General features: G+C 48.7%; 6 protein-coding genes across 6 annotated transcripts; 5 read left to right on the forward strand and 1 right to left on the reverse strand.

Annotated features, from left to right (window-relative positions):
• Nucleotides 1–1,744: 1,744 nt before the first annotated feature.
• Nucleotides 1,745–3,534, forward strand: FTJAE_4497 (siderophore regulation (GATA factor); the record flags this gene model as incomplete). The annotated part of the gene is made up of 3 exons (XM_037350907.1): nt 1,745–1,925; nt 2,098–2,658; nt 2,711–3,534. The coding sequence occupies 3 exons, from the start codon at nt 1,745–1,747 to the stop codon at nt 3,532–3,534; spliced, it is 1,566 nt and encodes a 521-aa protein (XP_037208462.1).
• A 3,903-nt stretch (nt 3,535–7,437) lies between these two features.
• FTJAE_4498 (monocarboxylate transporter 4) lies at nt 7,438–11,119 on the forward strand (the record flags this gene model as incomplete). The annotated part of the gene is made up of 3 exons (XM_037350908.1): nt 7,438–9,166; nt 9,225–10,380; nt 10,435–11,119. The coding sequence occupies 3 exons, from the start codon at nt 7,438–7,440 to the stop codon at nt 11,117–11,119; spliced, it is 3,570 nt and encodes a 1,189-aa protein (XP_037208463.1).
• Nucleotides 11,120–12,068: 949 nt separating this feature from the next.
• Nucleotides 12,069–14,567, forward strand: FTJAE_4499 (nicotinamide mononucleotide permease; the record flags this gene model as incomplete). The annotated part of the gene is made up of 1 exon (XM_037350909.1): nt 12,069–14,567. The coding sequence occupies one exon, from the start codon at nt 12,069–12,071 to the stop codon at nt 14,565–14,567; it is 2,499 nt and encodes an 832-aa protein (XP_037208464.1).
• A 728-nt stretch (nt 14,568–15,295) lies between these two features.
• On the forward strand, nt 15,296–17,108 carry FTJAE_4500 (nicotinamide mononucleotide permease; the record flags this gene model as incomplete). Its single annotated transcript, XM_037350912.1, has 3 exons — nt 15,296–15,671; nt 15,728–16,075; nt 16,129–17,108. 3 exons carry the CDS (start codon nt 15,296–15,298, stop codon nt 17,106–17,108), a joined length of 1,704 nt encoding a protein of 567 aa, XP_037208465.1.
• Nucleotides 17,109–17,306: 198 nt separating this feature from the next.
• Nucleotides 17,307–20,097, reverse strand: FTJAE_4501 (uncharacterized protein; the record flags this gene model as incomplete). The annotated part of the gene is made up of 4 exons (XM_037350913.1): nt 17,307–18,360; nt 19,492–19,659; nt 19,705–19,853; nt 19,903–20,097. 4 exons carry the CDS (start codon nt 20,095–20,097, stop codon nt 17,307–17,309), a joined length of 1,566 nt encoding a protein of 521 aa, XP_037208466.1.
• Nucleotides 20,098–22,861: 2,764 nt separating this feature from the next.
• Nucleotides 22,862–24,067, forward strand: FTJAE_4502 (uncharacterized protein; the record flags this gene model as incomplete). Its single annotated transcript, XM_037350914.1, has 3 exons — nt 22,862–22,991; nt 23,046–23,392; nt 23,537–24,067. 3 exons carry the CDS (start codon nt 22,862–22,864, stop codon nt 24,065–24,067), a joined length of 1,008 nt encoding a protein of 335 aa, XP_037208467.1.
• Nucleotides 24,068–25,209: the final 1,142 nt, after the last annotated feature.

Raw genomic sequence — 25,209 nt, forward strand, 5'->3', positions numbered from 1 at the left:
GAGGGGTACGAGAAGGAGAGAACAGAGAGAACAAAGAGTCAGCGAGTCTCTGCTGGGCCCCATTTAGGCTCATGCAATGCAACGCCAGCTCCCGAGACCCGACAACCAGTCTCCAATCCACCATAACTAATACCAAACAATCTGAAGGGTAGAAGACAAGGCAAGGCAAGGCAAGGCAATCAAGAAAGCACAAGCCAGATCTATTTCCAAGACTAAGCCCCAGCCCCATTGGATACCTACCTTACCTTAGATCAGGTCTTGTCTGATCATCAATCGCAATCACCTTACCTAAGGTACGGAGTACTCTGCCCAACTTTCTCTGCCCTCTCTTTCTGGTCTGACCTGTCTGTGCCTCTCAATCTCAAACCAGACGGAATTGGTCGTCCATCTGCTCTATCAACTGTCCTCTCCGAGTTCCCTCTCTCTACCTTTCCCTTGGAAGACCTTAACCCCCACCTTGTCCTCTCTTGGTCTCGGATACCCTTCTCCCGGGGTCACCGTCCTTTCCTCCACCGCCATCTGCCATCTGCCGTCTCATTGCCTCGCTGGTTATCGATCTACGGACGGTATCTCACGCGCGCGTGCACACACACGCACACGCAAACATACACCCTGGTCTTTGGTCTTGGCTCTGCTTGGTCACCAATTCACCTTCCACCGTCCCAGCCTGGTGGTGCCGCAAGACTTGGGAGTCTTACGCCTCAACCCATTGACGAAGTCCTCCCCTGTTATTCGCCAAGCACCACATTCAATTATACCTTGCCTAGGAACGAGACAAGGCGTGTTCCGTCCCCATCCTCTTCTGTCAGTGTGTCCTGCACTTCGCTTTCGGCCGCCTTTTGTTGTCTTACCAACAACACCTGTCATTGCGTAGTCACAGATTCATCACCCTTGCACCTACGGATAGTCTACGGTACTTTTCCCTTCCGCCTTCTTGGTTTGGTTGATAATCTTTGTTATCTCCTGTCCTTGGTTATTCCCTTCGTCTTCTTTACTACACACTCCGCACATCCTTGTCCTCTCCTCTCCTCCCCGCGGTTGTCAACTCCTCAACCTTCTTCTTTGGTCTTCTCGGCCTTGCAGTTGCGCCGGTCCCAAGTATCTGGTCGCTGTCGCGTCACTCTCTGACACCTGTCGTCTGACCAATACCTGGCTTCCCGTTCGATCGGACTCGATCCATCTTTCGATTGGTCCTGTTTACTACTAGGTCAGCTGCCTACGCATCTACAGTCCCTTTGTACCCTGGCAAACTTGTTCGACTCGTCTGCCCACCAGCAAAACTGGCAACTTGACGATACATATCGCTGGACTGCAGATTGGGCTCTGAACTAGGTACTCCTTTAGCATTCTGACTTATACCTCACATCGAGCCAAGAAAGTATTCCATCTGTTTGGCTCGTTTCGGTGCCTGCGAACTCTTAGTTGCGGAACCCGGCTCCGGCCTCTCTCCGGATTTGCCTCCTTGCTCGGCCGGTTCGAAACCACTTATCAATCCGCTGCAGCCGATTACGAGTCGTGTGAAGGACTTTCTTTTATCAACCAAGTTTCATTCTTACTCATCCTCGACCTATACCACAATCAAATAAACCTCCCGACCCTCGATATCAACGCCAATGAATGCTATAGACTTCGGTTTGTAACTGATCCGTCGCATTCCAACTCAGACTATTGAAGAACACCCATTCGCTTCATCTGAACCATTGCCGTCTTGTCTCCCTCGATACTGTCAGCCCTACCTACGGGCATGAGCCAAGAAACCCAGGAAACGGCGCTGTATAGCCATCAGCGTGAGACGGCCTCAGCGCGAACTGCGCTGCCATCACGACCAATGTCCTCGAAACCAAGTGATAGCCCGGCTATTCCTTCTCAGGAGCGGACCAGACTCCCTACCGGCCAGGACAACCGTGACCACCAAAATAGACTAAGTGGGAGTCCGCCTGGTCCTAAGACAAGCCCAGCTCCAGCAAATATGTCAAGGCAACAGAGTCCTGGGGCAGAGCATGGTTCAAAAACAAGTCCGCCATTAAAAACAAGTCCGCCACCTAGTGGCAGCCAAGGACAAGTTTGCAGGTGAGTTAAGTAGCTTTACTTCTATAGCAATCTCTGCTTATACCGATGATAGTAACTGTGGAACCACCCGAACCCCTTTGTGGAGGAGATCACCTCAAGGTGCTACGATTTGCAACGCCTGTGGTCTCTATCTGAAAGCCAGAAACGCCTCTCGTCCGACTAGTCTCAAGCGACCACCAAATGTTGTCCCTGCAGACCCTCCGCGAACTACCACACCGAAGCCCTCTGCAGTCGCAGGTCCAAAACCTGCGTCAAATGCGACCTACATATCGGCTGATCAGACTGGAGGGACTTGTCCTGGAGGTGGACGCTGTAACGGAACGGGTGGTGCAGAGGGCTGCAATGGATGCCCTGCCTATAACAATCGTGTTTCGAAAAGTGCCAACCTAGGTGGAACGCAGAAACGACAGAGCTGCCAAAGTCGAAGTGAAAGTACCAAACCGGAACCGGTGCCTCTGGACGTCAATGCCTTGCAAAATCAACAGAATTCGAATGCTACGGTTGTGATTGCATGCCAGAACTGTGGCACCACTATTACACCTCTCTGGAGGCGTGATGAGAGTGGCCACACCATCTGCAATGCTTGTGGTAGGTATTGTGTGTTTAGCGTTTATCAAACAGTATTTATTAACAAACCTAGGTCTATATTACAAGTTACATGGTGTCCACCGGCCGATGACCATGAAGAAATCGACCATCAAGAGACGAAAACGAATTATCCCAGCGTCGCAGGATGAGGAGATGGAAGATGCAATGGAGCCCGCCGAAATGCAAGGTCAATACGAACAAAATGCTGAGAAGGGGTCAATGAATGAGGATGGGTCTGTCAATCTGGGTCTTCGTCGCCGCCCAGACCATCCGCTCACGATCGAGCCTCAACCGGTTATCCGACCTACAAGTAGAACAATATCGCCACTGCCTTCGACCTCGGATCTAGCTGCATATCACCAGTCAAATAACCCACGTCAGTATACCGGATCCCTGAACGACGATAATCGACTGGCTCCCATGGCGTCTATGTCATCAAACAACGATAGGAAAACGTCACTATCCCCTGCCTCGTTTCTGTCGCCAACTCGAAAACGATCCTTCTCTACTACGGAAAGTGAAGCATTTGCCTCACAAGAAACAGGACAGGAGAGCTCGAAACGAATCTCCTCGATCAATATTAAATCGATACTGAATCCATCGACATCAGCCACCACTCCCCCCAATTTAGGGACAGGAAGCGACGACGGTGACTATTCCTTACCTCCCATACGATCACCTGGTAGTACCATAGCATCAGCACCGAGCCCCAGTGCCTTTTCTAACCGGGATAATACGCCAGGTGCTGGCCCGCGTGATTTCGATACTGAGAGGATAAAGGCTGAGCGCCGAGCAGCGTTACAACGCGAAGCGGACAAGATGCGAGAAATGCTTGCCGCAAAAGAGAGAGAATTACAAGAACTTGGACATGATTAATGAGTAGGATCCACGATAAGACATCAACGATTTATGAGGTGCCCCTTGGTCAGCAAGGTGTCACTGGACGCGAAATTTTAGTGAATGGAAGGGGGGTTAGGAACTGGCGCATTTTGGATTTCACAGCACACACGGCCTTCTCGGATGGGTTCCAGCTCATGAAACTGGAGTTATTGCTGTCAAAGAGCATGGTGTTTGACATACGTGTCTGGTCTGCTTTCTTTCTTCTCATCTAAAAGCTATTGGAAGGATTATACAGAACTACTGGCCTCGGCCAGCGATACCACCCTATCCCTCGAAAAGCACATTGTTTACGCTACGGAAAATGCACATATAGACAGGGTCAGGCTGTATGTATCGCAAGATAGTTTACACGAGCCAGAAAAAGAGAATGCGGTGTCGCGTTGAGCGACTGTGCGTTGACAACTTGATCAAGTATCAGCTTTGAGCCTCCTTTCCGCTTCCTCTTTGATTTATTCATTGTGATAACGGCCTTTGTTGGAAACAATATTTTTTTGATAGAATTTGCGTAGTTTTCCGAGACAAAAAGTCCATTCTAAAGATGGTTTGCGAAGGTTCTCGCACAGTAAAGCATCCATTGTGTGGACATCATAGCGTGGCACAAGACCCCGTGCTCACTACCTACGTAGATGCTCAATGCGTACATAGCCCAAGTTTGACAGGCCATTGGGGATAAGAGTAAGTTGCCATGCAAGAATGAAGTGATCAGAAAACCCTAGATGTCGCGTGACCACAACGAACCATGATGCCCCCAAGGATCGTGAAGTGCAAGGCTGGTTGTTTAGGCTGATTGATCCATACAAATGCAACGCTGCGGAGAGAAAAGCGGCGAACTCGTTTATCAGAGACAGTGACATTGTGACTTGTGAAAAACAAATTCCAAGACTATTTAAGCAATGCAATGGATTATCAGAGCGGGGAGAAAAGGTTTCTTGGACCATTAGAGAAGGTCTAACGACGGGTAAGATGGCAAAAGGTGTCCTCGAATTCTTGGAATACCTAGATATGCTAGAAGTATCACCACTAGCATCCAATACCATTTACCAACCACAATACATATGGGCCATCCATGATATATCCCTCCTAATCAACCATATAAAACGCCTGGCGCGGAGTATTGGATCATCGACCCATGTAATTGCAGCCTTCAGGGAGGGGGTAGGGCTGTCGTGAAACTATGGTGGCTACCGTTTATGCATACACTGCGTCTTGTATTACATTCCTATATTAGAATCTGCATCTGCATGAATCATCTACGGGTGCCTTGTGGTAGCCGTTCATTGCCGCTGGACAACCTTGACGGATGGCGTTCCCTGCTGCGTGTTAAAACAAGTCAGGATATCATCAGCATAGCGTATGAGTTTATCATTGAACTGTAAATCACAAACAAGTAACCTGTCAATGAAATTTGGCTTGCTAATTTTTGCATGGCTATCCTAAGCCCGTAGATTGCTGTCAGTCGAGGCGTTCGGGAGAATTGGATATGGTCGTTGTATGTTACATTCTAGAGGAGGAAAGTATTGATATATGTCGTGACAGCATAGCCAAAAGACTTAAAAGTATCGATCGATTTATATATGTAAATGATTTCACTCGATATGAGGACTCGACCCTGTTCAAGTAGGTTACTGTGCTTTCAGGGTTCGCCGCAGGCTGTGTGGATGTCCTCAGAATCTCAGCTGGCCTGGACAATACCAGCAACATCGATTGAAAGGAGATTATGAAAAGCTATAAACGACTGCAACTGAGCTGAGCCGATGTCGATGTTGATATATGGAAATACAGGAAATCCCATAGTTCACTCATAGAACTAAGCACCACGAACTAACTTCAATAAGAGGAAACTTACGACGAGAAATGACCGGGATAGATTAAACTTATAACTAACAGCTGGCTGAAGTATTTTATATTTTAGTAAGGCCGATGATTCTTTTAACTTGAGGAGTAATGGCTTGAGGAGGACCAGTGCTTTGTTTGAGCATACGGAGTAGTACCAAGCAAGTCGAAAAGTGAACCAGCACCAAGCAAAACCCAAAAAGGTAAACCGATCAATCTGGCGACAGACACTTGGACTTGTGTCAGTAGGATAGGGTAGAAAACGTTTGGTCATATCACATACGAAAGTAAATAGGTCTCTGAACAGCCAAGGTTCCCAGGTAGACATATTGTGATATTGCCCAGCACCATGTTTCGGATCTTGCCGTATATGCATATTGAGCTAATTTAGACTCGCGGCCTTGACGGAGATCTAGATGTTTTGCCTGTCTATCTCCGGTTGGGGATCCATCCGATCAAGATGGTCAGAGGATCGATCATCAAGCAAACGTAAAGAGCTTTGATATAGTTGGAGCTATATCTGAATTGAGCAAAATCTGAAAGTCCTGGCATCAGTCCTTCATTTTTCGTATGCTCACTGCTGCTCACCCTCATATAATGACCGGTGCCGGTGCCGGGGTGGAGCGCCTCCGGAGACTCCGATCCAAGGTGAGACGCAAACCACATACCCGTTCTGCCTGCTTTCCGCAGCATTTCCGCTGTGTAGGTGTAGGCGGGTTCGCCTAAAACAATGGCGCCTTTTTTGCCCCAGGATTTGATCATTTATTACTGTACCTACACCAAATCTTGCTCACATCAATCGTAATCCTACTCCGTCCATACCTACGTACGTACAGAAAAGACATCAGCCAACTTTTCTGCTTACCAATACGTCAAATGATAAGACACCACAACGTCGTGTTGGAGCAGGGAAATATCTTGAGTGATCTGCGATTTTTTACCCCAATGCTAAGGATGTTGTGTGTCGGTGGCTGATTCTAAAATCTCACCGACAAGGCAGACCGGCATGGTCTTTATTTTTCTCTCCGATAAACCGTTTCTTAGAAAGTTCCAGTGCTTTCTAGACAATCTTGAAGTGATTCGAGGAGGGCATTGGTATATATCAATCAATCAGTGAATTATAGCGGAGAATCAAGCATCTGAGCCTCTATGTAAGGATGTGTTAAACCCCACATAGACACTCCGGGGAAGCGCATGCTCGGGCTTTATCAGAGTCACGACTCCGATCCGGTTGACAACGAGCCTCCAAAAGATATCATGGATGATATGCATCATATAAGAGGTCTTATTGCGAGGTCAAGAAAGATCCATAAGAAGGCCGGTCTCGGGTCAAGACTTGTGTCTAGCGAGACGCATCCGCATGGATGGCTACGCCTTGCGAACTACGAGAAGCGGAGCCCAGCCTTTGTTGACCGTGTCGAGCTGACACTGTACGGTCGAGACAGTGATTGGACATCCATACTACTGGCTCACCATATGCGGAGGAGTTAGAACCATACTACAGTGTTGGAAGCACCGTCACCCCACAGCTTGTGCGCGTGGGTCCATTGATCAAAAAGATCCTTGTCTGTCAATTGAAGGGCGCACGACTTGACAATCTGGCTAGACTCGCTCAGCTGGTTGGTGTGGCTGGCCGACATTCTGCACTCCAACTCCACCAGACTTTACCTTAAGGCTTGGTTCACATTCTGGGGGATGGAGACTGCTGACTCCTTCGATGTGTTACTAGATAGACCGTTACTTACTACCTTATGCCTAGGTAGGTACTTGTACAGTAGTACCTTTGTTGGATTTTCATCTTGAACAAAACTCAGTGACTATCCTCGACTTGGAGGGCCTCATTCTTTTCTCTTCATTTTCAGGCTCCATCTATTTATTTATCTTGCGTCCTTCTAGCTCCCACTCCAAACGATTCGAGTGGGACCAAGCTGACCGACATCCAAATCTATTCGGTTCATGGCTGTCACCCTCACGCGCGCCTTTCGATTGACCTGAGCCGATATCTCTGCTCCGCATCAGCACTCATCCTTGTGCATCATGTCCAATATGGATGAGATGGAGCAATTTGTCAACTGGGACAAGGCCATTGACGCCTTTCCGCAAACCCAGGATGGCAACGCCTTTGCTGGTCTGACAGCTGACAACAACGAGAGCATTGATCTTGTCCTGGAGAATGTCAGTGAAGACGACTTCAGCTTCTGCGCCCTTCAACACTTTTCAGACAACAACTTCCCTCTGCCGGACATGCCCGCCCCAACAATGGACTTCACCACAACCGCTGAAGACATATCTAGTCAATTTCAGTGGGACACGCCTCCATCGCCATGCATCAACTGTGCTATTTCTGGCTTTTCATGCAAAAAGATCCGGGAGGGTATGTACAAGGACTATTGCACTACCTGCGTAGCATTGAAAGTCGACTGCAGCTTTGCTGTTGCCCCCGAGTCTATCAACACCTCAGTTGCGCCCTTTGACATCAACCCCTTTCTACCGTCTGGACCTCAGATCTCCAACGCTCTTCAGGAGGATAACCAGGACGACTCTTGCCAATCCTCTCGCAATGCCTCTCGCAATGCCTCCGTCAGTGATCTAGGCAACCTGGGAGAAACATTCAACAACAAGGCCGCACCTCCTCCCAAAATTGGAGCACGATTCTCCCGAGAGTCTGTTCGTATTCTCAAGAATTGGCTCTCGACTCACAACCGCCATCCTTATCCTAGTGACGAAGAGAAAGAGATGCTGCAGCGCCAGACAGGGTTAAACAAAGTCCAGATCACAAACTGGCTTGCAAATGCTCGTCGACGTGGCAAGGTCCAGCCCCCGCGTTCAACATCACCTCACTACACCACCTCATGGTCAGGCCCCATGGATATCCCTCAACGCCGAGGAACACCAGCTCTGGAAGCCATGAACCCACTGCAACGTTGGGAGCACTCACCCCCTGAGAATGAACCCGCGTCCGTCAGCGCTATTGCACGAGCCGTTACCGCCTCTTCCTCCGGAATGTCTTCCGGACTGGACAGCCCCTTCAGTTTGAGCTATGCCGACGATGGCTCAAGCAGATCTATCTGCAATCAGTCGTCGGTCAGCAGTTTAGGCACCTCCCACTCCAGTAATGGGTCTCATGGATCTGCCTATTCACATGGATCTCGCAACTCATGGGGTTCGTTTGGTTCAGCCCCATTTAATAGCCACGGACGTCGTCGCCGTCGCCGAAGGGCTTCGGCAAAAATTGGCAAAGAGAAGACCAGCCTGTCAGCCCCTCTCAAGACCTTCCAGTGTACATTCTGTACCGAAACATTCAGGACTAAGCACGACTGGCAACGACATGAAAAGTCGTTGCACTTGTCTCTTGAGCGGTGGGTGTGTTCTCCTCACGGCGCAAAAGCCGTCAACCCTGATACCGGCATCTTATCCTGTGTCTTTTGTGGCGAGGCCAACCCAGACGATGCCCATGTCGAAAGCCACAACCACTCTGCCTGCCAAGAGCGTACTCCAGCAGAACGGACATTCTACCGAAAAGATCATCTTAACCAGCACCTGCGCCTGGTGCATAATATCAAGTTTCAGGATTGGTCTATGAAGTCGTGGAAGGTAGCAACGCCTGAGATTCGGTCCCGGTGTGGTTTCTGTGGTATCGTTATGGATACATGGACTATCCGTGTCGATCATTTGGCTGAGCATTTCAAGACGGGTTATTCCATGGCTGACTGGAAGGGTGATTGGGGTTTCGACAACCCTGTACTCGAGATGGTCGAGAACTCCATGCCTCCATGTATGAGACCTCTCCAGTATCCTGTAGACAAGTTGCCAACGTCTAACTTTTGAAATAGATCTTATTCATTATGAACGCACATCCCCGTTGCCATACGTAGCCACCCACTCCCCGCCAGAGTCACCTCGTAATGCCTACGAGTTGATTAAATTGGAAATGGCTTTCTTCACACGGAACTATCAGGACCAGCACGGGCGACTCCCGAACGACGAAGAAATGATGGTCGAAGGTTGTCGTATTATTTTCGCCAGCGAATTGTTATCACTACAGGGCATCGCGACGAGGCCATCGTGGCTCCGTGACATTATCATGAGCTCCGACACTCTACAACAAAAGGCTAGATTCGGTCCTTTGCGTGGTGCCGCTGAAAACAGGCTGGCATCCCTCAAGATTAATGGCAAGGACAACTTGTTCGAGGAGTGTCCCATGGAGGTACAGCTCCACGAGTTTGTCAAGGCCAAGAGACTACTAGGTTTAACGGCGATGGACGATGAGCTTCAAGAAGAGGCTTGTCGTATCGTGGGCCGGGTGGAAGAAGTTTCTACACACCCGTCAGAGGCCATTGCAAACTGGCTAATTCGCCTCGCAACATCTACCACGAACTGGCTCGCGCCTTTCCGTCGACGCGCACACCTTCCACGAAGCGAAGACGTGGTGGATCACATTTGCCGTTCAACTGATCCTACATCCATCGACTCAACCATCCACAGCTACTCGCGCCTCGAGCGTGAACTGAAGGATTATCTCATCCTACAACGATCGATGGGCATAGAGCCTACCGACGAGGACCTCCAACGACAAGCTCGTATCATTATATACGAATTCGATGACGGTTGGAACCAAACCGCGGCAGATAATGCATCTTGGCTCGAGGGATTCAAGAACCGCCATCCCGCAAGCAGTAACAGCTCGCCTGCATTTTCTCTTCAGCCTAGCGCCAACTCGACTGTCAGCGGAACCGCCACCACTGATGCGACCCTTTTTTCCAATGACTGTCCTGTGCTTCTGGGATTGGGTTGTGATGACATGTTTGATATGGGCAGCGGCCCTGGCTGTCCTGGACCATACTTTCTCAATGATGCGAACTGCTATCGACGATTGGCGAAGGAGCTGAAGCGATGGGTTGCTGGCACTATGTCGGCGAACAACCCCAACAGGCATGTGCCTAGTGATGCAGAGCTTCAGCACCAGGCACGCTGGATCCTATACGACGAGTAAGTTTCTTGGGCAGGAAGATTACCGAATGTGACGAGCTGACAATACTCTAGTGACGATCCTTGGAACCAGACTGCTGCAGATAATGCCGAATGGCTTCAGAGGTTCAAGCGAGACGCCGGTATTCTCAAGACCGATGGTCCTGGTCTCCCAATGAGCGATGGCTGGGCCCTCGAATCTGGTGGCTCGGGATTCGCACCCCCCTATGCTTGCCCCAAGGCATCGCTCGAGCCCTTCCCTGCAGATGCACAGGTGTCGATGGGCCAGGGTGCCAAGTCACTGCCAGCAGCTATTGCTAACAGCTATATCGAGAAGCTCACATCGCAGGCGGCACGACCTGCTGAGGTTTTCTGTTCGCGAGAGCTGGAGCGTGGTCTTATCAGCTACGTCGAGGATCATGTAGCATGCAAGGGTTCCATGCCCACAGACGCCATGCTTCAGACACGAGCGCGTCGGATTCTTGACTCGCAGACCACACCGGCCGATGATGTGGACTTGTTGAACAAGTTCAAGGATATGGTGGCTAAGAAGGTTCCTCAAGCAGTGGCCGCTCAGGACAACATTGCCAGCGCTCCCGCTATGCCCAGTAATATGGAGCTTAACCTCTCAGACGAGGATGTCAACAACATCCTGCAGGACATGAATTTCGAATTCGATGCTCAAGACTTTGGCGTTGCAATGGAAGGGTTACAAGATACAGGAGGTGTTAGCCTGAACATGGCAGGATTCACAGATTAGGGACCGCTTTATACCATTCACGAAGTGTATTACCGATGATGATTAGACGCATATTACAAAAATGGTGTCAGGTTTTTGGGAGTTTTTTTTTCTCTTTTCTTTTTTGGTACAGTATGGGCATGCGGTGGATATATAAATGGATATCAGTTTGTTTACATAGAATTTGGGAATGAACACAATAATATCACTACATACAGTATCCTTCACTTAGCACCTTGCCTACCTACCAAGTTGACTAGACCAAGTTTCAGGCTGAGTCAACATACGTGATTGATAACAATAGCAGCGATCGTTCGGGCATAAGCGAGACAATGTCTCAGCCCAGGCTTTGGCCTAACTTGGAACAAAAGAACCAATACAATAGATGAAAATAGTGGCTTACATGCAGTTCAATTGCATGCGGACGGTGAGAGAGCGCCAACCGTTAAAGATGGGTCGATGACTTCCGAAGACGGCACTGGGCTTGATATCTGACGTTAGACAGTACCTGTCCGTACCTTGGACCAACCTTTATCAAGTAGTTGAAAGAACCTAGCGCTATTCTGAGTAAGGTAAAGTTAAGTAAAGTAAAGTACAATGCGGTAAGATCCAGTAGAATAGGTACTAAGGCAACGATGCCCAGATAAAGTAACAAGGCACCGCAGGAACGGAAGCGACGCATGCCAATTCCATTCACCTCGTTCATTCCATGGAATCAATGTTTTTCAACTTCAAACAACCACTTCCACGCGTCAACTTGAGTCACTAGAGACGGAGATGTTGGAGGCTTCATAGACTGCTTTATGAAGCTTGCTCAAAAGACACCTCGTCATCTTGTCTCTCTGTCGAGATAAAGTGACGCTTGAGTGAGGCAGTCAATCAATCAATCAATCAATCAACTAGACTAACGGATCGCTTACAGCACGCAACATCCCCAGTCTCAAAACATTGCTGGGAGACCCCGTTCCCAATGCCGACTTATCTATGCCACGGGTTTCGATGGCATCGCCGCGACATCCGGATTTTTGTCATCCTCAACGACCTGGAAGACGCTGCACCAAACTGGGTTCTTGCACCTGCGTCGTCTTATTGCATCCTCGACCAGCTTCACGCCAAATACGACTTCTTACCTGAGCTCTCACCACCAACGACGCCCACGCAAAAGAGCGTCAGCGCCAAGAATGCCAACATCAAAAAGCAATTCGACCATGCTGACGACGACCATGCTCTCCCGACATCGCGTGTATCCGATGCCGAGGATGCCGTTCTTATGCACTCATGGTCACCGGTCAAATTGCTGGAGGAATTCGATGTAGACGAAATGGTGACGGCATGCAGACCATATGCTTATGTGGCTGATTATGTGGTACGAGTCGACCTCAGTGTGGACGTGGCAGGTCAGATGGCCAAGTACTACGACAAAATGGCCGGCGAAGATGGGTGGATCATAAAATTAAGGAATGAATTGCAAAAGGGCGAACCCGTGCGGTGGTACGTCGTAGTCTGCGGTGATGATGTGAGGGAAGTCCCTGGTAAGAGTGACGAGGAAGAAAAAGAGGTTGGCTATGAGCAGATAAGGGACGCGGCACAAACCATGGTGCGCAACCGACGAACAAAAGACGCTTTGGAGGGGCTTTCTGATTCACCATCCGAGTACGACGACGACAACGACCGAGAGGAAGATGGAAAAGATGCTCTCACCGTCCTAGATGGCATTTTAGGCGGACCAGATGGTGCTGCAACGCCCAGGCCACTTTCGAGGACATTGCCAGATATTGATATCCCGCTCCAGTCTCAACTCGACCCCAGTCGGGCTTCAGTTTTGACAATATCAACAGTCTGGTCTCAGGATGAGTCACCTAACGGAACAGCAAGGCAGGAAACACCAGATATTGATGCACCTCTCCAGCCTCATGAACTCGATAAGAAGAGGAAATCCGTGTCTACAGCATCTTCAGCATGGTCTCGAAAAGATTCTCTAGATAATGCCCTAGCGCTGGAAACACCAGATGTTGAGATACCGCTTCTTCACCCGGATAATACACGATATTCGGTTTCGACCGCCTCGGAGATATATTCTGCATATGGGCAATCTAGAGTTGAACCAGAAGAGTTTGATTACATACATTCATCAGTGCAGGATCCCATACGCGGAGAGATATCGGGTGTAAAGCAACCTCTCAAACCAAACGAGCTTCATTCGTCTAGATCGTCGACGCCTCCAACGCCCAAACCGCTGCAACGGCAGCTGCCAGCCCCAACGATCTACAGGCCCGAAAGCTTTGTGCCCCCTTTCTCGCCTGTGTTACCACCTATAGATGGCTTTGAAGAAGTGTCTCCGAGGCCAAATACTCCTAGCAGGGCGGAAAATGTAAAGCCCCCAGAGACAGCCTGGCCATTATCATCAGACTCCCCACTTGAATCCTCAGGATCGAGTACATTTCATAATCAAGACACTCCGTATCCATATGTTACATCAATCATGAGTCCAAAGGACAGCCTAGGTACCTATTTGAACGTACCCAAAGAGCTTGTTCCTCCTCGAACACCCTCGCCTACATCGGAGTATTCACCACAACCACAGAATTTTGGATCAAACATGCCCAAGTTTGAGGGGATAGTGCCACACGCTCCACCATTGTTGGTGTCACCGAACCCAGCACGCCTAGAACAACAAAGTTCTGGCATATTGTATGAAGCTGGTGACACAATTTCCGAACAGCAGCCATCATCGACACCAATGCCAAAAACCAAACAGGTGGTATTGCCGACCTTAGACACGAAAGCAGCAAAAGAGCCGGCTTCGAAGCCACCAACAAGTGCCACAACCCCAACATCGGCTACTCGGAAAACAATCAATCCTGTCTTGAGAACACCTCCCAGAAACCCAACTGCCCAGCCAACTGCACAAAGGTCGCCAAAGTCTCGCTTACCGAGAAGTGTCCCTAAGAACATCCGAATATCAAATGTACCATTACCGCCAGAACCAGAAATAAAGACGCCTCGTCGCCCACCTACGCCACCAAAGCCTCGAGGTGCATCGGGGGGAAATTCACAGAAAAGACCACAAACGGCGCCAGAAAAGGGAACGCCATCATCGAAAGCTCATGCCAGAATGTTATCAATGCCGCATCGTTATGAGGCACCAACCTCTCTGCAGGAACTGGAAAGGGAGGAGCTGACATTAGAGCCTACACCATCTCTTGCATCTGACTACAATGCGGGTGTCAGTTCAAAACCGAGCGCGCCACGAGATTTAGCACGTGGGGTGAGGTTGCGTGCACCACAGCCAGTGGCTGTGACGACTCAAAGTCGACAAACTAGTGTATCTACAGATCACAGCGGTGGTCAGGCAAGTGAAGACGGAAAGCATCCTAAACAACGAATTGGTCGCAGCCATTCAGTGGCCGAAGGGCTTAAGAAGCTGTTCAGGAAGCCATCTCATGCCAAGGCGGGCCATCATCATTAAAGGAGACGGAGAGTAAGCATGAATTGCTGGTTTTGAACTTTCATTTCGGGTTTGATCTTGACTGCAACTTAGAGCGTCTCATTTCGAAGGGTTGGATTTACCACTGAGGGATATGTGTTGCTGTTGACTTATGGAAAAGCGTCGAACTTTGTAAGTCGTAACATTCTAAGTACCCATGATGGATCGTCATGATGTAAGAGTAGCGGAACGAGATTCTTCAAAAATGTACAGTATCTTGATGCAGATATTTAATTACGTACGTAGTATATGATCTGCAATTAGCAATCAAAATGAACGTCTTGTTACAGTGACATTTTCAAGATGCGAAATGAAATGAGGGTAAAGCTCCTTTACCAGACCCAGCCAGGTACGGATAGATGTGGATGGTCATGCAAGGAGTTGATGCACGTCACGTGTAAGTCAAGCAAGACAGCTCGACTCGATTATCCAGCATACTAGGTACCTTACTTAAATAAAGTTACTACCTTAGTCAACAACTCCAATCCTATCTTACCCTGTTCGATCTGTTTGACAGTCCGCTTCCGTCAAATAAGGATGCAACTCATGATATCAATTGATTGGAGTCCCTGATGGTCTCCAAATAACTCTCCAACCATACCGAACCTCGACGACATTGAAGCTCGAGGCCCGAGTCCCAGTCCAATCTAGCCTCCCGCCATTGTCTCTTTCCACATCGCCCTGGGTTCTTAGGAACCGCCTCATATAAAATGGCCCTGTCGCGGCCCGAACCTGGCCCCAGTACGTCGGTTGAAGCGTTTGCGCAAACCGGTGCTGAGCCCTCGCTCGATGATAGCGACGACGAAGATCTTCGGTCGGCCGTTGGCAGTGGAAGCGATGTTTACGAGCTGCATGAGAGGAATGCGGGCAGAGATAGACACGGAAGCGCAATATGGGATGCCGAAGCTGCAGAGGATGGAGATGTAGGCCATCCTCTCGTAGGAGAGCGCTCGCGAAGTCCTGGCTCTATGGCGAGTTTCCAGCTCTATACCCCTGATGAAGAACAAGCCGTGCGGAGGAAGTTTGATCGCAAGCTTGTCTTGTTCGTCGCTCTCCTTTACATGTTGAGCTTTGTCGACAGATCCAGTACGACTCGCCTACCTTTTTGCGATCGATCGACAACAATGCGCTAACAAATCCAGATATCGGCAATGCTCGTATAGCTGGTATGGATGAAGATCTCCAGTCTGACCCACCCCGCGATGAGTGGTACCAATGGGCCCTCACGGCGTTTTATATCACTTACATTGCTTTTGAATGGATGTCGCTTCTGTGGAAGCTCATTCCGGCGCATATATTCGTGTCGATGGTGGTTCTGACCTGGGGTCTTACGGCGTCCCTCCAAGCTGTCGCGACGTCTTATCCCATGTTGATTGCGCTGCGCGCTGTCCTTGGAATCGGAGAGGCTGGCTTCACGGGAATTCCGTTTTACTTGAGTTTCTTCTTCAAACGAGAGGAGCTTGCATTCCGGACTGCTATTTTCATATCTGGTATGTAATCCCCTTTTGGGGTGGTTAAGGAGAAAGGCTTACAGCTGTCGCAGCGGCACCCTTAGCTACGACGTTTGCCTCAACGCTCGCCTGGCTCATCGTTAAGTTTGCTGAGTTTGGCCCTATTGCCCCATGGCGTCTTCTATTCATCCTTGAGGGGTTCCCGTCAGTCATCGCGTCTGTAGTAGCCTGGAACGTAATCCCCGACTCTCCGCAGACAGCGCCTTACTTGACCAAGCGTGAGAAAAAGGTTGCTCATCTGCGCCTTCGCAGCGAGCAGTCAACGGCCACAAACAATAAGCCTTCGTCTGGTCTCAAAGGTCGCGATGTTCTAGCCATATTTCGCGACCCCGTTGCGTGGATCACTGCAACCATGTTCTTCCTCACCAACATGGCTTACTCCTCTCTCCCCGTCTTCCTCCCCAAGATACTCACTGAGATGGGTCACGATACTCTCACTTCTCAAGCTCTCAGTGCTCCCCCGTACTTGGCGGCTTTTGTCATCGTCCTCTTCACAGCGCATATGTCTGATCGCCTGCGAACACGCACGGTACCTCTAATATTCCATGCCCTCGCTTCATCAAGTGGCTACGCCGTCCTGGCTTTGGCCAAACCCCTTAATCTTCCTAATTTCATCCGTTACATGGCCGTATATCCTGCCGCTATAGGCTTTTTCAATGTCGTCACTCTCATCATTACATGGAGCATCAACAACCAAGCCAACCAGAGCCGTCAGGGCGGTGGCTTCGCTCTCCTCCAACTCGTCGGTCAGTGCGGGCCGCTCGTGGGTACCAGATTGTATCCGGATCGAGATGCTCCCTATTATGCGCCTGGGATGAGCACATGTGCTATCGCTATGCTTCTGGTCTCCATCCTAGCGTATGCTCTTCGCTTTTATCTCAAGTATCAAAATCGTAAATTTGACCGGGCTGAGAGTGAGCGTCAGCAGGGGGGTGGCGAGGTTGAGGAAGAAGGCCTCGTTGGCCCTGGGAGACGCAGATCAGCGGCTGTTGTCTTTCGATACATGTTGTAGGGCAATCTCAATAACTTAGTTCCAACCTCGCAGTTCATAGGAATGTATTATTCATGGATCGATTGCTACCGAGGTAAACTTGATAGATAGACCATGTACAATTTCTTCTTCTTGCTGCTAGCCAACGCCTCATGATGCTAGGCTAATACCGTTTGTAACTTGATTTTCTCGCGAGTTGCCATGGAAGTTATTTATAATCTATTTCCCGAAGCGCATCCACTTGGGGGCGTGATACTTCTCTACGCCGGCTTTCCACCAGGACTCAGTTCCATGCCCGCCTTGTTCGATAGAGAAAGACGCAGATGCTTTCTCATGCTTGGGCTTGCTGGCATCCTCAGGTCTAAGTTTGCGGCGCAGTGCCTTCCAAACCGAGTGGTGTTTTCTCTGCTCTTTATGTTGACGCCTGACACTCTGATGGGCATGGCGAAGTTTACTGCAGCTGTTATAACAAATATTGTGTGCCAATTTCTCAACACCGGCTCGAGTCCGTTTCACACCCTCTGTCAAGCTTCGAAGAGACATGACAGAAGATTTTCTCTTGCTTCTTCTTTCCACCCGTGGCGGTTTGGTTGACGGGCTAGGACTTTCTGAGTACCGTTCTTCTGCTGGGCTATCAAGCTGGGGTCGGATTCGGGCCTTCACTGGTGTCAGGGGGTAAGTCCTTCCAAACCCGGTAGTGTCTTCCAATGAAGGCTGTCTCGTCATGGTCTTCTGAGCAGGCGTCACATTTGACTGTAGGTCTTCGGAACTTGATACAATCTCAAAGGAGTGGTAGGACTGGATGGGTAGTCGTTGCAAGTGCCCGAAAGCTAGTGTCTCATCAACTCCTGCCCCGTGGGTGCTTCCTTGATTCAGAGCTCTCGCAGCAACAGAAGAGCTTGATGAAGATCTCAGGCCAGATAGCCTGTCGTTGAAGCGACTGTATTTCGTCAAATCGCCCAAGTCCAAGCTTGGCATGCGAGTGTCTGATGCTGGTGATGGCACATCATTAAATCCAGTACCTTGGTCATGGTATGATGAAGATGTGCTCCTTGGAGCTCTATGCACGGACTCTGGAGAGGGAGTTTGTGACCTCATAGGTCTCAGGTTATCTCTCACCATTTGTAGGATAGAGAGCTGGTCTGAAATGATATCAGTCGTTGATGGTTTGCGGGTTTGTTTATCGGATGCATCGTTCATCTGGGTTTCTTCACGAAAGTGGTCGCGGTGGGTAACTGGTAGTAGAGCTCCATTCTGAAGAAATGCGTCTTGTCTGGAGGTCGTTCGAGTGCTCGGATGCGGACGTGCCTCAGCCTCGGGGAAAGATTGCTCATTCGACCGGGGATCTCTCTAGGATGCTGCTGGCCTGATGTTTTCCAGATCCTCCAGTTTCTTCCGGGTAATGGGTGCTCTTTTTTGTACATTAAGTTCGTTCAGCTGTGTACCTGAGATAGTATTATTGTTATAGGAGTCCAGTGCATCACCTAGTTTGAGGCCGAGAGGGCGGGACCGGACTGGAAGTGTAAAGGTGTGATCCATGGTGATGATATATGTGTATGTATCACTAATAAAATCAGCTGATGGGTGGTAAGTCTCAAATGGGGTTGAGTTGTTGAAGATGGGAAAAGAAGACGAAGTGTGCCAGTTGAGAGTCTGATGAATACCTAAGGTAAGGTAGGTAATTCCAAGTAAATGTAGTCAAGTAAGTGTAGCAATAGCTAGGCCAACGTCAGACAGTTACTCCTACCTCTGTGGCAGATGAGAAATACAAGGCAAGTGCATACCTCTAGGTTAGCACGAGTTAGTACCTAAGGTAGCTGATGGAGAAAATGTAACTACTTACCTTAGTACCTTAGGTAGGTATAAATGTTATTTATTGTCTACTTGCCTTCGGAAAGAAAGCCTTAACGGAAATCGATGTAGGGGAATGAAAAAAAGAAAGATATCACCATCTTGTGCTAACAACTAGGTACGTGAGATGTTTCAAATAGCAAAAACGAATCAGAGGGCACTGGGATTGCTCCCGCCAGGGCTTGAACCTGAGACCTTCGCATTACCGGATACTCGGAATGAAGTATTAGTACGACGCTCTAACCAACTGAGCTACGGAAGCCTTCTAATTCGATAGAACAGTGTCAACTAGTTTGCAATATAGCTGGCTCGATCATTCCGAGTTCATAGAGTAACGACAATGTGTATCACAAGCATCCAGTAGAGGCAACCACAATAGATCAGCTTCCATGAGGACATGAACTACTAATTTATGAGCTAAGAAATATTTTTATTAGAGCTTATTAATTTGATCACACCTGCTCAAGATTAATATGTCCAGGTCGATTATCAGTCCCTCCTTAAACTTCCATTTCTTCCACGACATCAATCACAAATGTTCCGCCTATCTTACCCAGATTTCTTAACGCAATTGGTACACTCAGCGCATGTGAAGTGTGTTGTTGCAGCTCCGAGCTTGATAGCTCCTCCTGGGGCGTTCTGATGAAATAGGTCAGGCCAGCCGTGCTGGGTCTCGGGCCAGGCAAATATTTTGATCGGGGCACATCGATCATTGTTGAATCTTGCTTTGTCAGTCGCATACAGACACACGAGTTGTACAACATACCCAGCTAGACGGCAGATCATGCCAGGATCAACGAAAACAGATCCGATGTGTCCTTTAAGCTCAGGGCCTAGCTCGTTGCATGTATATTCAAGTTCAGGACGGTAGGCGAAACATGGAGCTCCCCAGTTCTCCTCACGGCAGAAGTAAACCTGAGATGTTTTTAGTAAATGCAATCTGCTGAGAACACTTCAATCCTACCATGCCAGACTCTCGGTCCCCCTCACTGTTCTCGCCAGGAGTAGTACCAATGCGAGCCTTAACAATTTCAGGCTCGATGGCTTCGTACTTGAGTGCAGCTCGCTCCTTGAGTGGTGAAGACCACATGTCGACTGAGGCAGCGAGACAGTGCGTGTAGAAGAACGACAAGACGAAAAGTGCAAAGGATGCCTTCATTCTGAGGATTAGGTGATGGTGAGCGTTGATAGGAATGAAAATAGAAGAGGCTAATCAAAAGTTATAGGTCTGGATACTCTGAATCGTTTGATCGAGAACTAATAGCAGCTGACGTCTGGGATACAGCTTTTTATATATCAGAAGTTATTACGGCAAGCCATTGATAATTTTTCGGTTTCACTCTTTACGACAAAGCAACGTATGACACGCAAAGCCTCGTGATGGCGTTGGCCCCCGCGATACCGCCGCAGCTTCAACCCGAACATACTCATTCAATTGTATCAAGCTCTCACCCGTTACCGGCCGTATTGATTGCTTGTGTTGTGTTGATCAAGATATTTGGTCAACTCGTCATCTCATAATCAACCTCCCAGTCAAAGACCTTCGGGAGTCATCAGCCAACCCGTGATACAAATTCGGCCCATCGGGCGTCCAAAAAATACTGTCAACTTGCAGGTGGCTTGTATTACTAGTAAACAAAAAACCGGGCCCAGAAGGAGCTGCGGTTGATCTCCTAGACGATTGTATCAACGGTATTACCGGCCTCAGGAAGCTTGTGTAACGCTCGTGTCTGCTGCTCAACCGTTTACTTGGAGTTATAAGAATAGCGGTCTCGCCTTCATCGGACTCCCACGTTGCGCATTGCATCACGGGACATGAGCAATTCGCATCAAGTGCCGATTTTGACTTACCAAAGACATATACCACGTTATCTTATTTGCTCTCATGCAAGCGTCTGCCGTATGCCAGTAACATCCACCGCGTGGAAGCCGCTGGATCGCCCAACGTACATCACTGATCGGCCGTCCCTGACGTCGATGGCAGGGAAAACGAACCGGCGCTGCTTAAGATCAACCTTCGACATCAAGGGATCGACATCAAACTCAATATTTCGTATACATGTTTAAAAATAGAAGCATACTTGCATTTATAACGTGATCAGCCTTGGAGCAGATGCCCGGAGCCGGCAACGGAGGCGGACGGAACGGACTCCACAATGATTGCCTAAACAGGAAATATCTGTCACAACGGACTCCGGCACCTCATCCCGTATACACGAGTGCTTATGCTTGGTAGCATATACGGGCAACAGCGTGATACTATCTCTCTCTCTCTCTCTCTCTCTCTCTCTCTCTCACGACGGAGGATTTGACTTGAAATTGCCCGTTGCGTTACCTCCTTCACCCATCACATCCTTGGCTTCGGAGGGATGCAAGAAAAAAGGCGGATTCGGTCAGCCAAGTAGGTTTCTTCGAGTCAACACCGATCTTGGTACGAAAAGAGACTCAGTTAGGATACACAGCATGATTCAATGCAGCCATCCGTCGCAACTCCCGGCCGGTAGCCACTCCACCCAGCAGCTGTCTCTGGCGTTGCTGGTTGCACGGCATCAGCTTTAACCACTCCACACACATCAAGCCCACTGCCGTGGTCCCCGAGTCGGATTTTAATGAGTAAGATGTCACCTTACATCGTCATGTGCCTCAGTTGATCCTCAAAGGTTCTTGGTTATCTTAAGAAGGCAGACAGATACGAGATAGTGCAACTGTACAGCACGCTTGCACGCAGTTCAGCGAGGCGATCAATGTCTCTGTAGCAACACTGCACGGAACAATTGTAAGGAGCCACATAGAACCATTGTACCTTTGGTAACCCGAGTTTGGAGGCGGTGAGGTTAGGCTGCCCATTAGCCAATATCTTCCATGCCACAAGAGAATGAACGATGATCACTATGACAAAGAGTATTCTTGGTCGAACATGCTTATTCTAGTTTTTCAGAAACAAAATGACGACATTTTCATATTTACTTACGTGTTTTCATAAATCAAGATTAGATGTTGCCTGAGTATTTCGACAGAATTAACCAGGTTCATGAGCTGGGCGTAGGGTATTCTCTTCTATTTGATGGCATGAAATGGCTGTGAGCACTCCAGGTCCTTCAAACAGCAGTTTCTCATTGCCATATCGTGGATGCTTTGATGGAATCTCTATTTGTGAGATTTCATGTCAAGACAACGCAGCTGTAATTAATTCAAACGACCTTTTCATGCGCTCTCGCGTTATGTTTCTAGGTTATGCTCAGTGGGTTTCAAGCAGGTCGAAACGTACAAAAAGGGCGATTCTCCCTTTGATATTCTATCTAACTTCAAAGGATAACAAGTGAGCCGAAACCTAAAGAGACCGGGCGCTTCCTCTGCCACATGTAAAACTATGCCTTCCACTCACGAAATATCTCGAATCGATTACTCCCTCACTCATCTAATGGACAGATAATGGCTTTTACAGGAAGAGTATCTGCGACAAATTCCCTGAACATATGAGCTGACGAAAAGAAAAGAAACAGTCCGAAATTATAAAGAGCAAAGATTTAGGATGGAATCAGAGAAATGCCGTGGACTAAGTGAGGTGAAGTCGGACCAACATTAAGGATTATTACACAGTGTCCAGTGCACAGTGATTACCAGATGTTGAGCTCCGCTGCGATGGGATATACCGAGCAGTCTCGAGGCTTTGGCTGGGGCTAGAGGTTTCTGTTATCCGTTATGCTAAGACAGTGCACAGGCTAGCTTATTCCTACGCGTTATGCTCAGTGGAGATCACGAACGCCATCGTTTATGACTTGAAAAGCAACAGGTTTCTACCACTTCTTGACCGGGAAACTTTTCAATTATTCTCGTGGCTGGCAGGATTTATGACTGAAATCGGCTTCTACTCGCATACACAAGTTCCGAGAATAAAAAGCTGAATAAAAGAACCAACCGCAATGTTGACGAATCGTCCTCGAACGCGGCAACGAGCGTATAAGAAGCCACCTGCTCTTGATGTTCCCAACATTGATGAAGATGCCGCGGAGAGGAAACGAGTTTTAAACGTTCTCGCACAAAGAAGATATCGTGAGTCGTCGCTTTCCTGTAACCAAACAAGCTTGAGATCTGACAGGTATATAGGTGAAAAGAAACGGCTAGATCGTCTTAAGACCAAGTCAGCTGGTAGCAATCGGTCTCAAAACTCCGAACCTCAGGACGAAACAGTTCCAAACCCCGAAGGCAGAGTATCAAAAGACGATGTGTATGAAATTCCGACTCTGCAGAGCAGTCTGGGATCCACAATTCCAGAACCCAACCTGTCAATCCCTCCCACGACAGATGCTGACATCTTGGCTGGGTTTGATCTTAATCTGACATCTTGGAACACCCTCGGAAACCCCCTCCAAGATTTGGCATTTGCGCCTATTCTTCCAGACCCAAATACAGTACCCAGATACTTACATGAAGACAATAACAGGGGCGATTCGGTAAAAAATACTCATCATGACTTGTCTGCAGATTTTGCCGGAGCCGATATGACAATGTTTATTGATTCATCATCACTCAGCTCTCCATCCCCGTCATCGGAAGGGCAGACGTTTCCTGATAGTTATCAACTACCTCTACTACAGCTTACACTTCTCAAGGCTGTTATGCGAATAGCAGACCGTCTGAACCTGAAGCCAGACCTTTGGGATTTGGGGGGCAACTCGGCATTTAACACAGGGACTGCAACTCCAGCATCTCTACTGCCTCCATCATGGCAGCCTACTCCATCACAAGTTGCGATACCACACCATCCAGTGATTGACCTTCTGCCTTGGCCAGGTGTCAGAGAGCGTGCCATCTTCATCTTGTCATTGCCCGACGAGTTACGGCCACCACGAGCCCAGGGCGCATTGGCGATCGTCAACTTTGCCTATGATGTTGAGGATACAGCCGAAGGAGTTAGAATTTATGGTGACGATCCATACGATCCAGGTAATTGGGAGCTGGGGCAGGTTATGTTTGAAAGATGGTGGTTTTTGTTTGACAACAGCATTATCAGCACAAGTAACCGTTGGCGAAGGGCAAGGGGAGCGCCGCCACTGCTATTGAAAAGTGGAAGTCCTGGTTCGAGCCCGACTGCAAGTACATCATCTGCTACAACTGGAGCATCATGATGTGTCACTGAAGTTGTTAGTAGGTAGGCAGGATGTACAGACATTCTATGAATATTAAGAGACCTGTAAGACTATAGAATAGCGATATGTATCTATTTGATGACGTTAAAGTTAATTGAGCACGATTGAAAGATGAACATGTAAGCCCGAGGTTCAACAGCCTTCTACCTATCGGCATAGACCCATATACTCTTCTCGATAACCCTCGCAGGTTGACTATAATTTGAGCCCATTGATCAACCCAAAGAATAATAGACATCTAGGAGGAGCTTTGATGCTTAGATCAATCGTTGTTAAAGTAGAGTTTTGGACCTTTAGGTTCACTCACCGGTCTGACAGTGACACCACTAGGTGGTAGCTCAGCATCATGACGGAGGGGTTATAAGGGTCCTCGGGTGATGATTCGTCCATTTGCTGGACCCTTGCTCCGCAGCAGGGGACCCCTCGACGTTGACGTTGGGGGAGAGAGGAGACATACCTCAGAGATCATTGGCAGGCCTCAGGGGGTAAGAAAACACCAAGCCTTGATATAGGGTGTCAAAATAACTTAGCAAAGAGTCCCCTAAACTTAGACTAGATTTACCTAAATACTTTTATCACTTAGGATCAAGGTCCTGAGTTTTCTTTCCTCCCCTAGGCAGGACCTCTCGGAAGATGGCTGCAAACCGCACGCTGCAAGTCGAAGCAGAGTGGGATGTCGTGAACTGCTTCAGCCAAACAGAACCCATCAAGTCCACAGTTTCCAGGCTCATTGCAGATGTTGCCGCACGCTCCATTGTCCTGGGTTTCTCACCGATCAAAAGAGGCGCAGCCGAGTACAATGGAAACCAATTCAACGGCCGCTGTAGGTACCTATCTACATAGTATCAAGTGGAGGTGAGCGTCGATTTATGACTCCGAGTTCTTGAGCTTAAAATAAAAAATTGCAACGTTTGGAAGCTCACTTCCATCGTTAGCCTGGAGCAGCTTTAGCGGCATCCTCACTGGTTCGATGCCCTGAGCTCCCCAGAGCCTCTCGGCTTCCGATGCCCGGGAACGGCGCTGAGATCAAATGAACGCATCTGCATCCGCCAATGAGCAGACACGATTCATGCATCGGAGGTAAAAACGGAACCCCACTGGGGAGTTTCTGGAGGAAGGAG

The sequence above is a fragment of the Fusarium tjaetaba genome, assembly GCF_013396195.1.
Source record: "Fusarium tjaetaba strain NRRL 66243 chromosome Unknown NRRL66243_c0000086, whole genome shotgun sequence".
Lineage (NCBI taxonomy): Eukaryota > Fungi > Ascomycota > Sordariomycetes > Hypocreales > Nectriaceae > Fusarium > Fusarium tjaetaba.